Source organism: Mus caroli, unplaced genomic scaffold (assembly GCF_978045245.1).
Source record: "Mus caroli unplaced genomic scaffold, Mus_caroli_1 scaffold_6, whole genome shotgun sequence".
NCBI classification, from domain to species: domain Eukaryota; kingdom Metazoa; phylum Chordata; class Mammalia; order Rodentia; family Muridae; genus Mus; species Mus caroli.
Genome location: NW_028227261.1, coordinates 18942329 through 18955706, shown reverse-complemented (window position 1 = coordinate 18955706; position 13378 = coordinate 18942329). Strand labels below are relative to the sequence as shown.

The following is a 13378-nucleotide window of genomic DNA, read 5'->3' as shown; positions in this document are numbered from 1 at the left end:
AAACCTGTCTCAAAAACAAACAAACAAACAAGAAGGCAGAAAGGAGTCTGGATGTGTGACTGTCAAGGTCAGAGCCGGAGGGACAGCAGGGGCTGGACAGGAGCTGCGAAAGAGCAAGAAGATCCCAGCCATGACCACCTTCCAGCTTCTGGTTATGGCGAGTGCTAGGAATTTTGAAAGAGCATGAGATTTTTATTGATTTATTTCATTAATTATTTGTGTGTGGGATGGGCCTGCACATACCACATAAGCATGTGGAGATCTAAGGACAGCTTTCAGGAGACAGTTCTCACCTCCACCATACTGAGGCAGGATCTCTCTTCTGTTGCCCAGTTCTCTGGCAGGCAAGCTTTTGACTGATTCTCCTGTCTCCATCCCCCATTCGCTAGAAGAGTGCCAGGATTACAGATGAGTACCTCCGAGACTGGCTTTTTTTTTTTTTTGGTGGTGGTGGGGGGTCTGAGAAATAAACTCAGGTTACCACGTTTGCGTGGCTAGCATTTTTACCCATTAATTCAACCCCCACGAGCATGTGGATCACCCTGGATGAACCAAGAAGTCCCATGGAAATCCCCTTGCGTGTGACCAGCTCTCGTCTAGAGATGAGGATCTCTGAGCCTGGGTGTCACAGCCCTCCCTTGGGTCAGTCCCAAGCCTCGTTCCTGGGAAGGAGGGGTCACCAGGTCACCTCACTAATGTACCAACTATTATGTGTCAATCACCCCACCTTTCTTTCCTACAGAACCTCCTGGACCCCACTTTTCACACAGGAAATTTGAGGCTCAGAGAACTGAGACGTGACATTGTCAAGATGGTTGTGCTATGAACCTGTCTGCTGGTGGAGCAGCCCAGCGACAGTTCATAAACTAAGACATCAGGCCATCTAGAAGGTTCCTTGAACACACCCACTCTCTCTCTCCCTCTCCCCCTCCCCTCCTCCCCCCTCCATCCCCCCCCTCTCTCGTGTGTGTGTGTGTGTGTGTGTGTGTGTGTGTGTGTGTGTGTAGGCTCACCCATTAGGCTAATTAAGCTGGCTGTCCAGTGAGCCCCAGTGGTCTACCCGTCTCGGCCTTCCCAGCTCTGAGATTACAAACACGGCCACTACACTGGTTGTTATGCAGATACTGGGAACCCAGCCTTGTGCCTGTATAAGAACTATGTCGGCCGAGCCATCTCCCTCCCCAGATATTATTCAGATGCCCAGGAGACACATGCACGGGAAAGAGCACTAACCGTGCCTGCGTTGTGGACTTTGACAGTGTGAACACCACATGACCAGGCACTAAAGAGACAATAGCCAGAGCACCTCCAAGAACCTCAGGCCACCCCCGGAGAAGTCGCCACACATACCTGTAGGCCACTGTCATCCTAATTGATGCAAGTGTTCATTACCTGGGCAGTTCTAGAACATCACAGAGCTGGAGTCTCTCCTCTGAGCTGACCTCTTTCCTGTCCTTATATTTGGGAGACTCATCAGGTCCCTGTGTGTCATGGTTCGCTGACCTGGTGTCTCCGAGAGAGGCTGGGCTGACAAACATCCACATACTGCAGCAACAGCCTTGAGAGTGGCTCCTGTGGGCTGACCCAGTTCCTCTGGCTCTGCTTGGTGGGGATGGGTGACACTGTCACACTCCCACCAAAGGCAAACTCAGCCTCCTTCATCTGAGCCCTGCCCCATCCCAGGGAGCTCAACCGCAGTGTCCTGTATGGTGTTTGCTCCTGCTGTGTCTCTGTGTGGCACTTCTGATGCTCTACCAGAAGCCTTTTGCAGGGAAAGATCTAGTCAATGGGGCTGTTTGGTAAATGGAGCTTTGTAGGGAGTTTCCTGGCGGGAAAGATGCTGACCCTGGCTGGGAGGATGTGTCTGCATCCCGTTGGAGGATCTCAGGGCAAGGTCCCCTTATTTTCCTGCAGTGGATGGAGGTGGCAGCATCTGGGCTCTGCTGCTTCTTCCTATCTCTGCCCCTATGCATGCTGGGAGGGCTAGGAAGCTCCTCCGAGCTGTGACACATACCTACTTTCATTGAGCGCCTGTGAGACATGTCAAACCAAGCTCTTCATATATAGTCAGGGAAGCCTAGAAGACTGTGCCTAACCCTAACTCCGCCATCTACTTTCTGGGTGACTGGGCCATGTTCTTAACATCTCTGAGTCTCAGTTTTCCCTGCTTGTGAAATGGGAATCATAGCTTTCCTGGTGTGGTTGTGAGAGGTAAGTCTGGTAGCAATGCAGTGCTTGGTGAAAAGGGAGGCTTAGGCAATGGTACCTTCTGTTTCTATTCGTTTTTTTTTCTTTTCTGTTTTGTATGTGCATGTCCATGTATGTGGGCACATGCCCCGTGCATGTGTGTGAAAGCCAGAGGCTGACATCAGGTGCCTTCCTGAATCTTTCTCAACCTTTTCTTGAGACAGCATCTCACACTGACCCCGGAGCTCTCTGCTTTGCACATTATTGGCTGGCACAGGGAGCCTCCTGTGGCCATCTCCCCAGTGCTGGCAATACAGGTGTCCCAGGGCTGGCCATCTTGCGTGGGTGTCTGGGGATTAACTTTAAAGCCTCATGCTCTCATGACAAGCCCTTTAGTGATGAAACCATCTCACGGCCCCCAGTGCTAACCATTCTAGTGGAATCTTCTCTCTGACACCCAAGCTCCTCTCTCTTCCCTTCCTCCCACCAGCCGGAGAGTGTGCTGAGCTGTAGTCTGTAACCGTCTCAGCGAGAGTCTCCCTACCTGTGACCAGGAGAGCAAGCTTTCCTGGTTTTCTGACAACGTCAGGCAACACCCAAGGGCACTTCAGCTGCAGCCGACGCAGTGGGAGGGGTTGCTAAAACCACGTAGATTTTCATTGCAACCTTTGGACCTTCTGGTTCTACCAACTTACTTTCTCAAAATCTACTCTATGGAGGCCATCGAGCAACAGAAAATGCTACCGAAACAACCCAGATGGTAGGAGTGAAGTTTATAACTAAACCTTGTCTGCTTCTAATGATAAAAGAAAACTTAGACATAGTGAGACCATGGAAGGTATACAAATAAATCAGATCAACGTATATGGAGAAAAATACGAAGACAGTCACTGAAAAAGATTAACCGTGGATTAGACAATGAAGAAGAAAGGGTTCGCTTTTATTCTGGGCACCTTCAGCAGTGAGGATAAAGTTCAAGGCCACGTAGATTCTTCTTGGTTGGGTCACACGTCAATGATTGGTGCCACAAAGGAGTGTGGAGGAGTGCCCGTGAGAGGGAGAGATAACTTGGTAAGATAAGCAACCAGACACAGGCAGGGGTAATAATAATGACTCCCCATGAGACGTCACCTCTTTTTTTTTTGGTTTGTTTTTGAACTAGGTCTTGCTATGTAGCTCATGCTAGCCTAGATCTTCTTCTATAGATGACACTGGCCTCGAGCTTACATTATGGTCCCTGTCTCTGCCTGCCTGGTACTGAGCTTACAGGTGTACAGCACAATGCTCTGCCCTGCCTTTTAAAGGCCCATTCTGTTTCTCAATACATCCACACAGAAGCCCAAGCATGAGCTGATGGGGTACACTCCAATGCTTTCCAGACTCTAACACACACGTACAACACCCCTGTTCCGTGGGTACCATCCTCAATCTGTCACATGCAGGAGTAACGGAAGGGCCCAGTGAATCAACCTGCTCCAGGTTGACCTTCCGTAACGATGAGAAGACCAGGCTCTTTCACCTGGGTGCCTGCGTTTGAATCAACCCCATCTCCCAAGCCTTGCCCACTCCAGCCTGCTGGTGGCTTCATTGCTTTCATTGCGTAGATAAGTGTGGTGTCCTTCAATAAGTTTACCTCAGAATTGCCCAGCAACCATAACAGGGAGGAACCCTTGGCTCTGGATTGCAAATGGGGATACCAAGCCTCATGGTGGCCACATCTTTTCCCAGGGCCCCAGTGCTGGTAAAAGAAAGAGGTAGAATCTGAGCTGGGTCTCTCTGCCAGGTGCATCCCGTCTCTGCTAAAAGTATCAGGAGCAACCGTGAAGCAAGAGTTTTGAAGGCCTCTCTGTGGCCTTCCGGAACCAACAGAGAATTACTGGATCCAGCTACTGTGCCTCCTGCCCAAGATGGCCCAGAAGGGGAGGTGGCTACTATAAAGAACCCAGGTCTGGAAGGCTGCTCTCGGTTAAAGAGGCTCGTGGGATGGAGCAGACGCCTGGTATTGGGCATGTGGGGACCCACCAAGAGGCAGCCAGTCACAGGAAATGCTGAGGCCATGGGCAAGTCTGTGGCCTCCTCACGGGTGGTGGTTTCACAGGAGTGCTCAACCCCATACTACCAAGTTTATTATAATTTACTGAGTGCCCATCGCGCCTCCACTAAGTGATTCATTTGAGTAAGAGTATGACAGAAGGCTCTAGTGTGTCTGCCGCTGAGTATTCTTATCATTTTTTAAAAAATTATTATTGGGTGGGGGAGCACTTTTATTTTGTTCTGCTTTTGAGAAAAATCTAAATAGCCCAACACAGCACAGATGGCTTTGAGCTTGCGGTCACCTTCCTGCCTCGGCCTCTTGAGTGCTGGCGTGAACAATGTGAGCCACTGTGCCTGGCTGTACTTTGCACATACATGGCTTTCTCACAAATGAGTGTTGGTTTGTTGATTGAGTCAAGAAACAAAGGGTGGCAGGTGGAGTGCTCACTCGCTTGGTAATCCTAGCGTTGGTGAGGCAGGGGGTGGGGGTGGGGAGGATGGCACAACTTTGAAACCAGACTGGACCACAGAGTGAGACTCTGAAACAAAGGAAGGAAGGAAGGAAGGAAGGAAGGAAGGAAGGAAGGAAGGAAGGAAGGAAGGAAGGAAGGAAGGAAGGAAGGAAGGAGAGAGAGAGAGAGAGAGAGAGAGAGAGAGAGAGAGAGAGAGAGAGAGAGAAGGAGCAAGGGAGGAAGGGAGGGAGCAAGGAAGGGAGAGAAGGATCAACAATAATGACACAAGTGTCCCTAGAGTGACTCCTGCTGGCACACTTTTTGGATGAATTGATTGGTTTGAATCAGGGAACACTACTGGGCATTGTCCCCAGCAGTCACCTACAAACATGGAAGAACCCACCTCCACTCAACCCTCATCAGCTTGGTCCCACCCATTTGTCACATTGGGATCCTGTCAAGTAAACTTGGGGAAGATCATCTGCAGGCTAAGCTGTCAACACAAGCTCCAGTTCAGGGAAAGAGGTGTCCCAGTGTCTCAGCTCACATCTAGCTATTGCCCCTTGTGGGCTCCGTGAGCTGAGATATTGGGACAGTTCTTTCCTTGAATCTGAATGGTAATAGATGGTCAGAGGACTACGTGGCTATCCTCGAGAGACTCAGCATACAGTGGTAAGGCAGGCTGCAACGCTGCTTTCCAAAGCTCCTGCTAAAGAGCACTGAACAACAGAAACGTGTGCACCTAGCTTCAATAAATCAGACAAGACTGAGGCCGAGGCTGGGGCTCAGCTGCGAGACTGCTGGCCTAGTATGCATGAGACCCTGGGTGCCAAGCCTGGCAGCACACAAACTGGGCATGATGATATACAGCTGTGAATCTAGAACCTGGGACGTGAGAGAGGACTGGAAGTTCAAGGTCATGTTTGACTAAATGAATCGTTTGAGGCCAGCCTGGGTTCCATGAGATTTTGTCTGGGCAGGGTGGCGGATGAGCTCCTTAGTACTGCACAGAACATGGTACGGTAGGGTGAAAGCATGGAGGCAGGAAGAGAAAAGCTATATGGAAGCAGGCAATAGACTGATAGACAGTAGGTAAGTAGATAGATTGATAGATGTTAGAATAATAGGAGATAGAAAGATGTTAAATGTTAGATTGGTTGGCAATAAATAGATATACAAACAGATGAACAGACAGACAGATAACAATTATGTAGATGGTAAATGATTGACGATAGACTATTGGTAATAGATATTTATGATATTAGCTATATAATAGATTAATGAAGATAGAAGATATGTAGATAGATGAATAGATAATTGATATGTATATATAGATGGATAGTTAGATAGATAGATAGATAGATAGATAGATAGATAGATAGATAGATAGATAGATAGATGGATAAATGGATGGATAGATAGATAGATAGATGGATGGATGGATGGATGGATGGACGGACGGACGGACGGACAGACAGACAGACAGACAGATGGATAGATAGAGTACCACAAGGACATAAACCAAAATGCTAATTGTGTTTCCTGTCTTCACACATGATCCTCAATTTCAGCTCCCATGTTTTTCAGGTTTTCCACTATGGAGCTATGTTGTGGCTCAGTGACAGGGAGCTTGCCTAGCTTGTCGGAGGCTTTGGTTTTCATCACCTAGACCTTGAAGCTGCTTGACAAATCTCCCATTCTAGATACATGATTTATCATTATTATTATTAAAAATATCTGGGGCAGAGCCAATACTTCAAAAACAAAACAAAAAACCCATAAGCCAAGAATTCTAGAAAAGAGGAAGCAAGAGGCACGTGGGTTGGGTAGGATGCGTGGGGGACTAACATAAGGGGCTGCCTGCCTTGCTCTGGGCTGGAACCATGAGACTCGCCCTGCTGTGTGGGCTGCTGCTGGCCGGTGAGTGAGGACAGGTGTGGGGCTGAGGAGGAAGGGACTGGAGATAGATCCTGAGTTTTCCACCCTAGGCTGGGCGGCTCTGATTCTGGGGACACTGGAACTCCAGTCCCCAACACTTCCACCACCAGCCAGGAGCCATCAGTGGTTGCCAGGCACCTAGGACACTGGCTTCTGGCTTCGGTCAGAGAGCTGGGGGAGACTGTAGCATTCTGGGAAGAGGATCCCTCTCTCATTGGCAGGGAGGGGATCTGGGGACATTTTCTATTCACTCCCTAGACAATCAGATGTAAAAATGTGGCTGCTTGTAAATTGGCTTTCGTTTTCTTCGTCCATCTCAAAACACACGATTTTATAAAGATCTTTCATGTTTTTAAAATTGATTTTATAGCTGGGCAGTGGTGATGTATGCCTTTAATCCCAGCACTCAGGAGGCAGAGGCAGATGGATCTCTGAGTTTGATGCCAGCCTAGTCTGTACTGTGAGTTCTAGGACAGCCAGGGTCGCCACACCCTTGAGAGAGTCACTTCCCGGTGTTACAGTGAAGCCACTTAGCAAATTATACACTGGAGCTACAGAAATCCATCCTTCACCACAGAGACAAGGTAACACAGAGGCACTCTTCTTGATGGAGCTACATCCCTCCACCACCCCCTGGCAGCACATCCTAAGCCAAGCCATTCAATCTCTTCATGTCCTCACCTGCTCAGCGGATCACAGCATCCTCTGGACCACTGCAGAACCCCTAGTGAGAAAAGAGTTACCAGGTGTACATGAGAGCTGAGCATCAAAATGGCAACTGTGTCTCTTCTGGTCACTATTCCTCACCCCTGGGCATGCTGGGCATGGAACGATGGGGGAAATCTAAGGCTGGGAAGAGCTGTTGAGACAGGCGTCTCTGACAAACTTTGGTATACACCCCTTGGGTTTGCTGAGTTTGCTTCTACCAAATGATGAGCAAGGAAAAGCTGCCCTCTTCGGGGAGGGAGTTGAGTGCCTAAGTGCCACTTTGTGAGTTGAAGCCAAAAGGGCTTTGAAGCAAAGAAATAGAGGGCCAGCCTGCTGTACTAGCTCACACCTCTAATACCAGCATTCTGAAGACTGAGATAGGAGAACCATGAGTTCAAGGCTAACTTGCATTACTGAGGGGAAAAAAAATTGTCTGGGATGGAGGGGCTTGGAGAGACAAGAGACAGAGAGGCCATGCAAGGCCCGATTCTGAATTCAGATCTCCAGTTGGTACCCAAGGTGGATTCTGACTTTGCAGTTAATTCCTTTGGGGTTCTTCATTGTGGGATCTGAGATTTTCCTCTAATTCCAGATGGGAATTCTAGATGTTTCTCAGGGACCTGGGGTCACTTAACACAGTCAAGGATTGGCAAGGCCTCCCTTTAACCACCCAGGAGCGCTGTGCCAAACAGAAGCATGCTCACAGATTCTCACACGGGGGTGTGGTGGGGGGGAGACACCTCCACCACAAACAGCCAGTCACTTCTAATTGCAGCCCAGGGCCACCTGATTATAATCTCGTTTGTCCACTGCACCAATGCCTTCCAGGTCCCATCTCTCACACCAGACTCCTCTGAGGTGGACCTCTCCTCTCCTTAATATTTACTACGTGGTCCTAAAAGAATCCACTGTGATACCAGGCCAGGGATGGACTGCTTAGCCCTGTCTCCCCTAAGCCTCATGGCCACACCTGACCTGCACTCCCTGTGTTTTTGATGCGTTGTCTTCATCTTGTCTGCTTCTCCCAACTTTCCCCTGAACCCATCGACTCCATGTGTTTTATGTCTCCTAATTTAACATAATGTGGTCCTCTCTCTCAATAAAGCAGATTTCCCATAAGATCAATTCGAGCCGGCAGCTACCAGGCTTGAAATGAACGGCATCGATTTCTAAATCACTCTGCCTCCCTGGAGACCTACCGGGCAGCTGTGAAGCTCAGATTTCCCTAGAGATGAAGGGTGGGAGGGCTGTGGAAGGGAGGGTGAGTCAGGTCTCTCCTTCCCGTTCCTAGTGGGAAATCAATGCTCACAGACAGAGAGAAAGCAGTCGGCATCACTTGTGGTTCTGGCTCCATTTTCTTCCTTCTAGGACCTCGAGTGAGTCGGGGTGGGGTGGGGCTCCATTTGCTCCTTTGTAAAGAGGGGGTTACAGATGGAATTCCTGGGCTTGGGGAACAGTCCAGTTGGTAAAGCTCTTGCCTCGAAAACCTAAGAGCCCGCGTTTGACCCTCTGAACTTGAGTGGGAAGTGCCAGGCGTGGTGGCTTGTTCAGGAGGAAGCCTGGGCTCACAGGTTAGCCAGTCTAGCTTAGTTCGTGAGCTTCAGGCTAAGGACAGACCTTGTCTCTGAAGGCATCGCACTCACAAGCACATGCTTGCTCATGTGTATGCATGTGCCCCCCACCCCGCAATTAAAAAAATGATAAATCTTGTAACAGGGCTGGAATCAGGAAATCAATACATGAAAGACCTGAACTAAGGACTCAGTCCCTGTCGCTGTGTTCTTTAATTTAACCTTCTTAGTCTGGACAAAGAACTCTGGACTGACAACGTGTTAAGCTTGTATGTACTCTCTCACTAAGCTACACTACCTAAGCCGACACCTTTTAAATGGCAGGAGCAATCGTCGCTATTTGATAATGCTATCATTTCAAGTCTCGTGCTTGGCCCAGCACAGTTGTTCTGCCCTACCCTCCCCTCCCATCCCCCACCACCCGTGGGCCCCTGGGACCCCACTGCACCCCTTTCCTCACTGATTGGCTGCTTGGCAGGTATAACTGCAACCCAGGGAGGGCTCCTGAACCTGAACAAGATGGTCAAACACACGACGGGGAAGAAAGCCTTCTTCAGCTACTGGCCCTACGGCTGTCACTGTGGACTTGGTGGCAAAGGGCAACCCAAAGATGCCACAGACTGGTAAATCCCCTCCCTGGCTTACTTGGGACTCTCCTTCCTTCTATACTCACTGATTCAGTTAGCAAATGCATTTTGCTGAGCACGTACTCCACGCTAGGACGCTATGTGCTAATCAGGTTCCGAGCCTCTTGGAACTGGCCTTCTAGAAGGTTCCACAGAATACCAAGCTCTAACAGCTCTAACATACCCCCTGTTACCATTACACATGTATTCCAAAGCCCAAACTCTTTGCCTGTTCCCATCTGGGTTTACACAATCATTTTGAGAGCCAGCCAGAGAGGTCACACGACCGTGGCCAAGTGTCTCAACCCCCAGAATTTTGTTTCCTCCTCTGTGGAAAGGGGGTGACCCCAGCACCCCATCATGGGGTAGTCACGGGGATTAAAAGAGAATAGGCAGCTGGAACAACCATGGGAACCTTTGACCAACAGCAGCTCTCACGACCTCAAGGGAACCTCAATGTTTTTGATCACCCCTGGTGGGCATTTGGGGAGTTCGAGGGGAGACAGAGACCTGTGTTGACTAGTGGCTCCAACAGTTGTGCTCCCTGCCTGCCTCTCCCTGTAGGTGTTGTCAGAAGCATGATTGTTGCTATGCCCACCTGAAGATCGATGGATGCAAGATCCTGACAGACAACTACAAATACAGCATCTCCCAGGGCACTATCCAGTGCGGTGAGTGCCCAGGGTTGTGGGTCAAGGGCTGGACCTGGGAAGTCCTGTCCTCCTCTGCCTCCATAGACCCAGTGTGGTACTACATAAAGCACTTGACACCTGATGCTGTTCCTCTCTCGGTGGGGTGGGCAGTGAGGAGCAGCAGAGGTGAAGGTATCGAGAGGACCAAGGGGACATCTCCAGGCTTTTGGTATCCAGAAAGCAGGTCCATCACTGAACAGCCGTGCGCTCAGCACTGTTTAACCTCCCTGAAATGCCATGACCTCCTCCGTAATCTGTCCGACCAAGCCAACAGGAAGAACTTCAGGAGGTGCTGGCCACACCCATTCTCATGAGGGACCCATAGGCACCCCTAACATGGTCTTGTTTCCTTTTACCATGATCAGGCCCTGTAACACCTCACATTAAGGTTAATGGAACTGCGCGCGCACGGAAGCTAACACAGATGCTCTCCTTGTGGAAACGCTCGCTACCCCGGCTTTCAGGAGGAGCGGTGGTCTGAGCTGGGGATGGCTCCTTGACATGCCTAATCCTCCTACAGGCTTAGATCCCCCACATTTCTGCTTGGCCACGTTCATTCACTCTGCGGCCGCTCACCCGGCTCAGCTTTCTCCCTCTAGGATAAGCCCCCGAATGGTGCTCAGCGGTTGTTCAGTGAGCGGATGTCAGAATAGGTAACAGAGTATCCAATCAAAGAGGCTATCTCCAAAGATGACCAGGCCACGTTGGTTTCAGGACCCCTTCTGCACCCCACAGGCAGTCTCGGGAAGGGACAGATGCTGAGCTGTTCCTGTTTCTTTTGCCCACAGCTGACAACGGGAGCTGGTGCGAAAGGCAACTGTGTGCTTGTGACAAGGAGGTGGCCTTGTGCTTGAAGCAAAACCTGAATAGCTACAATAAGCGCCTGCGTTACTACTGGCGGCCCCATTGTAAAGGCAAGACTCCCACATGCTAGGGGAGCCCACTCTGTCTGTCCCCTGGATTCTACCCTGTCCTGGGACATCTCAAGCATTGAAGTCCTGCAGCTTGCTGCCTCCCGCTCTGGTGTCTAGTCTCCTGGACCAGCTGGCTTTTGACCAGCCCTTGCAAAAGGGCCTGGCCTTGAGGACCTCCTCTTGGTGCCTTTCTGCTGTAAAGGACCCTTTTGATCTTTCTAATGGTGACACTCCTCTCCCTTAAACTCTGGTCTTTCTGGACCAAGGTCAGAGCTCAGCCCTCTGATGCTGTGTTTTCCCCCAACTAAGCTATGAGGCCTCTAGGTTCAGCCCTGCCCCATTTCAGATTCAGTGGTACCCTCTGGTGGTACCTTGGTTCAGGTGTCCCCTAGAACCAAGCCCATTATGGGCTCCAACAACAACAGGATTTAAGGGTGGGGGGAGTTGCAGTCTTGTTGCACTGGGTGGGTGCTGGGGCTTGGCCTGCTGTTTCTTGTCCATTGTGCTTTCTTTGGGATCTCTTGCTGCATAACAGCTCAGGCTCCGGGGCCATCCTTTGGAAGCCTCTCTTGGCTAGCCATTCTCCCCAGCGCTAAGGACATCATTGGGCTGGACTGTCTGGGTGGCATCACACCCCACATTTCTCCTGAGACCAGGGTGATAGATGTTCCAGTACTTTGTCTCATCCCAGGCCTGGTTTCTTTCTCTAGAAACTTCCTCCAAAGAGCCCTCTTAAAAAACAACTTTCATAAGAGCCCCTGACTCAGGCTCCACCTCTGGGGAAACACATTGTAGCAACATTTATAAATTCCATGATCTCTCTCCCTCCCAGAACCACCGGCCTAATTACAAACCTCAGAACTTTCCTTAGCTGCTGCAGCTAAAGAGTGTTCATTAGTGGCAGATTCAAGAGCCAGAAGATCTTGGAAGATCAGCTTCCCATATGAACATGGAAGGGGGACTAGGGTTTGAGGGATGGCTTTGCTGGGTATCCTTTTTGGCTCAAACTGACCCAGCCTACCTTCATCCCTGCAGCTATTGGCATTGAAGGGACTCTAGCTAGCCTAGACCTGGCAAACATGGCTCTGGCAGGCCTTCCCCTTTCCCCACATTCTCTCTGCCTTGCTAAAAACAAAAAAACAAAAAACAAAAAACCTGTTAGATTACATCCCTAAAGCTAGACCCCAAAGTCTCTTCCCTTATTTGGCAAGTTTCTCCTCCTTAGGCTGACTACCAAGGTCCCCTATCAAAGTATTGAAGTCCAGCAATCAAAGGCCCTCTTTGAAGCCGGGCAGTGGTGGCGCATGCCTTTAATCCCAGCATTTGGGAGGCAGAGGCAGGAGGATTTCTGAGTTCAAGGCCAGCCTGGTCTACAGAGTGAGTTCCAGGACAGTCAAGGAAACCCTGTCTCAAAAAACTAAAAAAAAAAAAAAAAAAAAAAAAGGCCCTCTTTGGTTCACCCAATACATCCAATCAAAACATACCAAGGCACCCAGCCTATTCTAACACAGATCTCCTCTTTTCTCGATTCTTATAAATTACACCTGCAAGGTCATTTGCTGCTGTTTTTCTGTCTGAGTCAGAAAACAGCCACTTTAACTTTTCTTCACCGCTTAATAAAAGGTCTCTCTGTGAAAACCAGTCTTTGGGTGTGATTTGTGACTAATTCAGGGTCCTGGAGGGAGCCCCACTATAAGAGGGTCTCCTTCAGGGGTCACCAAGGTCCCCATGGTTGGCCGAGCTGATGTAGCATTGCTAACAGAACATAGGTTGGCAAAAGGTATCCCATCCAGCAGGTCCGGCTGCTATTTGCCTGGCAACAACTGTTTTAAAGAACATCTGTTATTCTTGTGTGAATAGCTGTGTTTCCAACCTCAGGACTGAGGGAACCAGAACCGCCCACACCCTCCAGCTTATGACTCAGCATAACAAGACAGAAGTTTTCTTAAAACCCCAGTGAGGCAGAGTACAAAGAAGTCCCCGCTATGGGCTCTGGATCAAATCCCCACAGTTGAAATGCTCATTTTAGTGGGGGTGGGGGGTGCGAGAGCAGGAAACTGTGCTAGAGATGGGGCTCATAATGAACTTAAAACCGTCACTTTATTTATTTTTAAAATCTACTGAGAAAGATGTCCAGGCTGGGCATGATGGTGTCTAAGTCTGAGACAAGAAAATGACTAAAAGAAAGGAAAGAGAAAAAGGAGAAAAGAAGCAAGGGATGGCTGGAAATTGGGGGTGTGGCGGGGGTAGGGTGAG

At 49.6% G+C, this 13378-nt stretch overlaps 1 protein-coding gene across 1 annotated transcript; it reads left to right on the top strand.

Moving 5' to 3' along the window:
• Nucleotides 1-6526: 6526 nt before the first annotated feature.
• On the top strand, nucleotides 6527-12739 carry Pla2g2d (phospholipase A2 group IID). Its single transcript, XM_021161094.2, has 4 exons — nucleotides 6527-6593; nucleotides 9369-9513; nucleotides 10081-10187; nucleotides 10997-12739. Exons 1-4 carry the CDS (start codon nucleotides 6557-6559, stop codon nucleotides 11140-11142), a joined length of 435 nt encoding a protein of 144 aa, XP_021016753.1. The 5' UTR covers nucleotides 6527-6556; the 3' UTR covers nucleotides 11143-12739.
• Nucleotides 12740-13378: the final 639 nt, after the last annotated feature.